Source organism: Babylonia areolata, chromosome 33, assembly GCF_041734735.1.
Source record: "Babylonia areolata isolate BAREFJ2019XMU chromosome 33, ASM4173473v1, whole genome shotgun sequence".
Classification (NCBI taxonomy): Eukaryota; Metazoa; Mollusca; class Gastropoda; order Neogastropoda; family Buccinidae; genus Babylonia; species Babylonia areolata.
The window spans coordinates 9,433,621-9,441,120 of record NC_134908.1 but is presented as its reverse complement, the minus strand read 5'-3'; the positions used below and the strand labels follow the sequence as shown (position 1 = coordinate 9,441,120).

The window sequence follows — 7,500 nt, the reverse complement described above, 5'->3', positions numbered from 1 at the left end:
CTTTTCAATCGCCAAAGACGTGGAACAAGCTCCCTGATAACCTCCGTCATTCTGATTCCCTCGCATCTTTTAAATCTCGTCTCAAAACTCACCTTTTCCCTCAGCAATAAGTTCAATTGTGGCAGGTCCACAACTACATGCATGTATATGAATGTGTATTGTGTGTGCGTGTGTCTATGTAAGTTTTTGCCTGCCTATGTGTGCGTATGTGTTAGGGTAGCTGTTAGATACACATGTATGTTAAAATGTATGTATGCAGTGTGTGTGTGTGTGTGTGTGTGTGTGTGTGCGTGCGTGCGCGTGTGTGTGTGGTCACATTTTGGTGTGTGTATGTAACATAGATATAATGTTTTATGTTATCAAAAGCGTTTTTGTAAAGCACCTAGAGCAGATTTTTGGATAGTGTGCTATATAAGTATCCATTATTATTATTATTATTACGATGACTGCTTCACGGCAAGCACAGGCTTTTTAGCATAGTGACCTTTCTCTTGCTGACCACCCTGTGTGTGCCTCCACAGCAGGTTTACGCTACGTGTCACTACACTGTTTTCCTGTAATAACTTTGGTAGATAAACCATTGGCAGATTTCAATCAAGACACAACATTTGGCATGTCGTGGGGGGCAAGCATAACACGATTTCATCGAAGATACACGGGTTACACTTCAAACACTACCACCAGTTAGCAGACGACTTGTCAACAGACTGACGGCCGGATACGAGTGGCAGTATGGCGTCCAGTTGGTTTCCGCTTTCCTGGCCAATGAGCTGTCCGTCTATTTTTAGAACAGAGGGCTGAATCCGCTTTTTGGTGTTTGTTTTTCATCTACTTGAGCTGCATGCAGGTTATGATTTAAAGATTCAAAGAAATTTAATCATTTTGCACTTTTTGAGGTGTGGAGGATAGAGTAACATACTCATTGAATCACATCTTCAGTCCAACGATGTTTCCGAAACACGCAAAAAACGCACACCCACGCACGCACACACACACACGCGCTAATGATAATGATTTGCAACAAAACAAATCTGACTTAAACATACTGACAAGTATGTTTTAGATGTAACAAAAGTTACACACCCTTTCCAAGTTTTATGAATTTTCCTTTTTCTTTCATTATCATTGTCATCATCATCATCATTAACAGCAGTAGAAGGAGGAGTATCATCATCATCATCATCATCATTAACAGCAGTAGTAGAAGTAGTATCCTCCTCCTCCTCATCATCATCATCATTAACAGCAGTAGTAGGAGGAGTATCATTATCATCACCATCATCATCATTAACAGCAGTAGTAGGAGTATCATCATCATCACCATCATCATCATCATTAACAGCAGTAGTAGGAGGAGTATCATTATCATCACCATCATCATCATCATCATCATTAACAGCAGTAGTAGGAGTATCATCATCATCATCATCATTAACAGCAGTAGTAGGAGGAGTATCATCATCATCATAATTAACAGCAGTAGTAGGAGTATCATCATCATTATCATCATCATCATCAACAGTAGTAGTAGGAGTATCATCACCATCATCATCATCATCAACAGCAGTAGGAGGAGTATCATCATCATCATCATCATCATCATCAACAGCAGTAGTAGTAGGAGTATCATCACCATCATCATCATCATCAACAGCAGTAGTAGGAGGAGCATCATCATCTTCATCATCATCATTAGTAGTAGTAGTAGTATTAGTAGTAGTAGGAGGAGGAGGAGGAGGAGGAGGAGCATCATCATCATCATCATTATCATCATAATTAATATTAGTAATAGGAGAAGTATCATCTTCATCATCATCATCATCAATAGTAGTAGTAGTAGTAGTAGGAGGAGGAGGAGGAGGAGCATCATCATCATTAATAGTAGTAGTAGTACGAGTATCATCATCATCATCATCAACAGTAGTAGTAGTAGTAGTAGTAGGTGTATCATCATCATCAACAACAGTAGTAGTAGTAGTAGGAGGAGTATCATCTTCATCATCATCATCAATAGTAGAAGGAGTAGGAGCATCATCATCTTCATCATCATTAATAGTAGTAGTAGTAGGAGGAGTATATTCTTCTTCATCATCATTAATAGTAATAGTAGGAGGAGTATCATCATCATCATCATTAATAGTAGTAGTAGTAGGAGGAGTATTATCTTCTTCTTCATCATTAATAGTAGTAGTAGGATTTCGTTTATTCATTTATAGTCAGTTCATCTAAGATGATGATATTAGACTGAAAATAAATGATCTTATTATTATTATTTGTATTTGTATTATTATTTTTTCAATCATAATGGTGATGATTATTATCATTAATTAGAAATCATCATTTGTGAAAGTCAATGGCAGGGGAAGACATTTTCAACTGAAAAGGGGGCGGTTGAGGTGGAGGGGACTGGGGGAGGTGGGGGGTAGGGGGGGTGGGGGCGCAGGGGGGGGATTTAAGAAGGAAAAGAGAGAGAGAACAGAATGTGGAAAAGTAGTAGGAGGGGGATATCGCCATCATCATCATCATCGTCATCATCAATATAGTAGTAGTGGTAGTAGTAGTAGTAGTAGCAGGAGGAGGAGGAGGAGGAATAGGAGGAGGAGCAGGAGTATCATCGTTATCATTATCGTTATTTCTTTTCTATTGTTATCATTAAAGTTCCAAAAGAATGATGTCCACACATTCCTCTATCCAATCATCAACATAAATCAGTTGATTAGGTAGCTAATCATCATCATCATCATCGTCATCAGTAGTAGTAGTAGTAGTAGTAGTCGTAGTATCATCATCATTATTATTATCTCTTTTTTATTATCATTAAAGCTTCTTCTTCTTCTCCTCCTCCTCCTTCCTCTCCTTCTCCTCCTCCTCCTTCTCCTTCTTCTTCTCCTCCTCCTCCTCTTCCTCTCTCCTCAATATCATCATCATCGTCGTCATAGTCGTTATCATCATGAAACAGTATTAACACTTGGAATGAACAAACAGTTAGGCATGGAGATGAAATGATTAACAAATAGTAAAGAGCGGTAACCCTCTCCATTGTGTTTGCACATTTCTTCTGTCTTTGCTGCTGTGTGCACATGTCAGACGATCGGTATAAGGACAGGCATCGGCGCTTCCTTTTTTGAGGAAGAGTCGGGGTTTGTTCCAGTGTACCTTTTATTTACCTGTGTGCTAGCTGAATCGGTAGCGTAAGCAGCACTGACTCGAAAGTTGTGTACCTTGTGAATGGAGAGAGTTACCACTCTTTACTATTAGTATTAACATTTATTTTAAAAAAATGCATAATTACCATCCATTCATTATTCATCACAAACACAATCAGGAGCCGACCCAGACAACGTGGCTGAACAGGAAGACGGCGGGGAGTTGCTTCCCCTGAGGACGCAGGAAGTGCCGACCGCCAGAGCCCACCCAGGGGAGATAATGGACCTGGTCAGCGAGGACAAAGATAGCGTGGAGTTGTCCAACGTGCTGTTGAACAAATCCCAGGTGTGTGTGTGTGTGTGTGTGTGTGTGTGTGTGTGTGTGTGTGTGTGTGTGATGGAAAGAAAGAGAGACAGAGAGAGAGAGAGAGAGAAAGAGAGAGAGAGAGAGCCTGTGTGCATGTGAGAGAGAGAGAGTGAGAGAGATGTAGAGAGAGAGAAAGAGAGGGAGGGAGAGAGAGAGAGTACCTGTGTGCGTGTGTGAGAGAGAGTGAGAGAGAGAAAGAGAGGGAGGGAGAGAGAGAGAGTACCTGTGTGCGTGTGAGAGAGAGAGTGAGAGGGATGGAGAGAGAGAGAAAGAGTTCATGTGTGTGTGTGTGTGTGTGTGTGTGTGTGTAATTGTAATGTTCATGATAGTGCTCCCTCTCTCTCTCTCTCTCTCTCTCTCTCTCTCTCTCTCTCTCCCTCAAAACGTGTTCTCGTTTTTTGTTGTTGTTTTTCTTTTAACGCATTTCTTGGAAAGTTGATGATGGTGATGATTGTTGCGGAGGTTATGATGAAGATGACGACGACGATGACGACGACATGAAGATGATGTGTTCAGGTACACCAGCTGACCAGTCAGATGGCAAGCAGGGGTTCAGTGAAATTGATGGGTGTGGGTGATGATGCAGACGATGATGATTGTGATGATGATGATGATGATGATGATGATGATCCGACGATGATGATTGTAATGATGATGATTGTGATGATGGTGATGATGGTGGTGATGATGATGATGATCCGACAGTGATGATGATGATGATGATTGTGATGATGATGGTTGTGATGATGATGATTGTGATGATGATGGTGATGATGATGATGATGATGATTGTGATGGTAATGATAATGATGATCCGACTATGATGATTGTGATGATGGTGATTGTGATGATGATGAAATGACGATGATGATGATGATGACGATGGTTATGACGACGACAATGACGATGATATTGATGTGAGAATGATCTCCTGTCATATAGAGAGAAGGAGTTCAGTGAAGATGATCAGTCTGTGTAACTCGGGTCTTGACTACGACGATGACAACGACGACGACGACGACGACGATGATGATGATACCAATGAAGAAGATAGTGATGATGATCGATTAGACAATGATACCAGTGATGATGATGATGATGATGACGACGACAATGACGATGGTGATGATGGTGATGACGATAGTGATGGTGTTGATGACGACGACGACGACGACGACGACGATGATGATGATGACGGCTACAACTACGAAGCTACTGATAATGATGGTGATAATGTTGATGACGACGATGATGACGTCGACGACGACGACGACGACGATGACAACAACAACAACAACAACAACAACGACGACAACAAAAACGACGACGACGACGATGATGATGGTTACACAATGATGCCAATGGTCGACGACGACGACGATGATGACGATGATGACGACGAACGTGTGGACAGGTGTACCAGCTGGCCAGTCACCTGGAGAAGAGCGGCTCTGTGAGGACGGTCAGTCTGTGCAACACGGGCCTGGACGATGATGATCTTCAACGACTGACCGAGGCGGTGTCCGCTTCTCCCTCTGAACCAGTGGTCAGTGCTGGTGTGACTGGAGAGAGAGGGGATGAGGGAGAGAAAGAGAGGGGAGAGAGAGAGAGAGAGAGAGAGAGAGAGAGGGGTGGGCGGGAGGGGCGTGGGGGGGATAGAGGGGGGAGAGAGAAAGTGAGAGAGCGAGGGGGAGAGAGAGGGAGGGGGAGATTGAGAAAGATGGATGGGGGAGGGAGGGAGGAAGGGAGGGAGAGATAGCAGGGGGGGGGGAGAGAGATACGGAGAGAGGAGAGAGAGGCATAGAGGGAGGGAGAGAGGGGGTAAGAGAGAGGGAGAAGGGGAGGGAGATGCGGGAGAGAGAGAGAGGGAGAGGGAAGAGAGAGAGAGTGAGAGCGAGATGGAGAGAGAGGGGGGAGGAAGGGTTAGAGAGAGGGGGTAGAGAGAGGGAGAGTGAGGGGGAGAGAGGGAGGGAGGAGGGAGAGGAGGGGAAGTGTGTATGAGGGAGAGGGGGAAAGAAAGAGAGTGTATGGGAGAGGGGAGAGAAAGAGAGGGAGAGATAGGGAGAGAGGGGAGAGAAGCACAGAGAGGGGGGGAGGGAGAGAGGGAGAGAGAGGGGAGAGATAGGGAGAGAGGGGAGAGAAGCACAGAGAGAGAGGGAGGGGGGAAGAGAGTGAGGGGGAGCGGAGAGAGGGAGGGGGAGAGATAGGGAGAGAGGGGAGAGAAGCACAGAGAGAGGGGGGGGAGGGAGAGAGGGAGAGAGAGGGGAGAGATATGGAGAGAGGGGAGAGAAGCACAAAGAAAGGGGGGAGAGTGAGGGAGAGAGGGGAGGCGGAGGAGGAGGAGAGAGACAGAGAGGGAGAGAGAGGGAGATAGAGGAAGAGAGAGTGAGGAAAGAAGGGGAGACACTGACACTGACACTGACATATTCTGTTGTCCGTTCAGCATGAAAGCCCACTGGACAAGGGAGAAAAGAAGGGGAGAGAGACAGAGAGAAAGGGAGAGAGGGAGGGCGGAGAGAGGGAGAGAAATAGAGAGAGAGAGAGCGAGAGAGGGGAGAGAAAGAGAGGGAGAGATAGGGAGAGAGGGGAGAGAACCACAGAGAGAGAGAGGGAGGGGGGAGAGAGGGAGGGAGAGGGGAGAGGGAGATAGGGAGAGAGGGGAGAGCCGCACAGAGAGAGTGGGGGGAGTGAGAGAGTGAGGGAGAGGGGAGAGATTGGGAGAGAGGGGAGAGAAGCACAGAGAGAGAGAGAGAGGGGAGGGAGAGAGTGAGGGAGAGGGAGAGATAGGGAGAGAGGGGAGAGCCGCACAGAGAGAGGGGGGAGAGAGAGAGTGAGGGAGAGGGGAGAGAGAGAGAGGGAGAGATTGGGAGAGAGGGGAGAGCCGCACAGAGAGAGGGGGGAGGGAGAGAGTGAGGGAGAGGGGAGAGAGGGATAGATTGGGAGAGAGGGGAGAGCCGCACAGAGAGAGGGGGGAGGGAGAGAGTGAGGGAGAGGGGAGAGAAGGAGAGGGAGAGATAGGGAGAGATGGGAGAGAAGCACAGAGAGAGAGGGAGGGGGGAGAGAGTGAGGGGGAGCGGAGAGAGGGAGGGGGAGAGATAGGGAGAGAGGGGAGAGAAGCACAGAGAGAGGGGGTGGGGGGAGGGAGAGAGGGAGAGATAGGGAGAGAGGGGAGAGAAGCACAGAGAGAGGGGGGGAGAGTGAGGGAGAGAGGGGAGGCGGAGGAGGAGGAGAGAGACAGAGAGGGAGAGAGAGGGAGATAGAGGAAGAGAGAGTGAGGAAAGAAGGGGAGACACTGACACTGACACTGACACTGACATATTCTGTTGTCCGTTCAGCATGAAAGCCCACTGGACAAGGGAGAAGAGAAGGGGAGAGAGACAGAGAGAAAGGGAGAGAGGGAGGGCGGAGAGAGGGAGAGAAATAGACAGACAGAGAAATAGAGAGAGAGAGAGCGAGAGATACATACATACATGCATATATAAAATTATGTGTGTGAGTGCTCGCGCGCGCAATCACAATATCTAACAGCAGAATGCTTGGTGTGTTGTGAAGCAATTATAATAACTAACAGCTAGATGTTTTGGTGTGTTGTGAAGCAATTATAATAACTAACAGCTAGATGTTTTGGTGTGTTGTGAAGCAGTTATAATAACTAACAGCTAGATGTTTTGGTGTGTTGTGAAGCAATTATAATAACAAACAGCTAGATGTTTTGGTGTGTTGTGAAGCAATTATAATAACTAACAGCTAGATGTTTTGGTGTGTTGTGAAGCAATTATAATAACTAACAGCTAGATGTTTTGGTGTGTTGTGAAGCAGTTACAATAACAAACAGCAAGATGTTTTGGTGTGTTGCTAGATGTTTTGGTGTGTTGTGAAGCAATTATAATAGCTAACAGCTAGATGTTTTGGTGTGTTGTGAAGCAGTTATAAAAACTAACAGCTAGATTTTTGGTGTGTTGTGAAGCAATTATAATAACAAACAGC

General features: G+C 45.7%; 1 protein-coding gene across 4 annotated transcripts in view; it reads left to right on the top strand.

Annotated features, from left to right (window-relative positions):
- Window positions 1-7,500, top strand: part of LOC143277146 (uncharacterized) — a 106,296-nt gene that overhangs the window by 92,495 nt on the left and 6,301 nt on the right. For all 4 annotated transcript variants that reach the window (XM_076581891.1, XM_076581889.1, XM_076581890.1 and 1 more), the window contains 2 exons: window positions 3,326-3,492; window positions 4,928-5,059. In XM_076581891.1, the coding sequence (XP_076438006.1) occupies window positions 3,326-3,492; window positions 4,928-5,059 (299 nt within the window). The remainder of the gene's footprint in view (window positions 1-3,325; window positions 3,493-4,927; window positions 5,060-7,500) is intronic.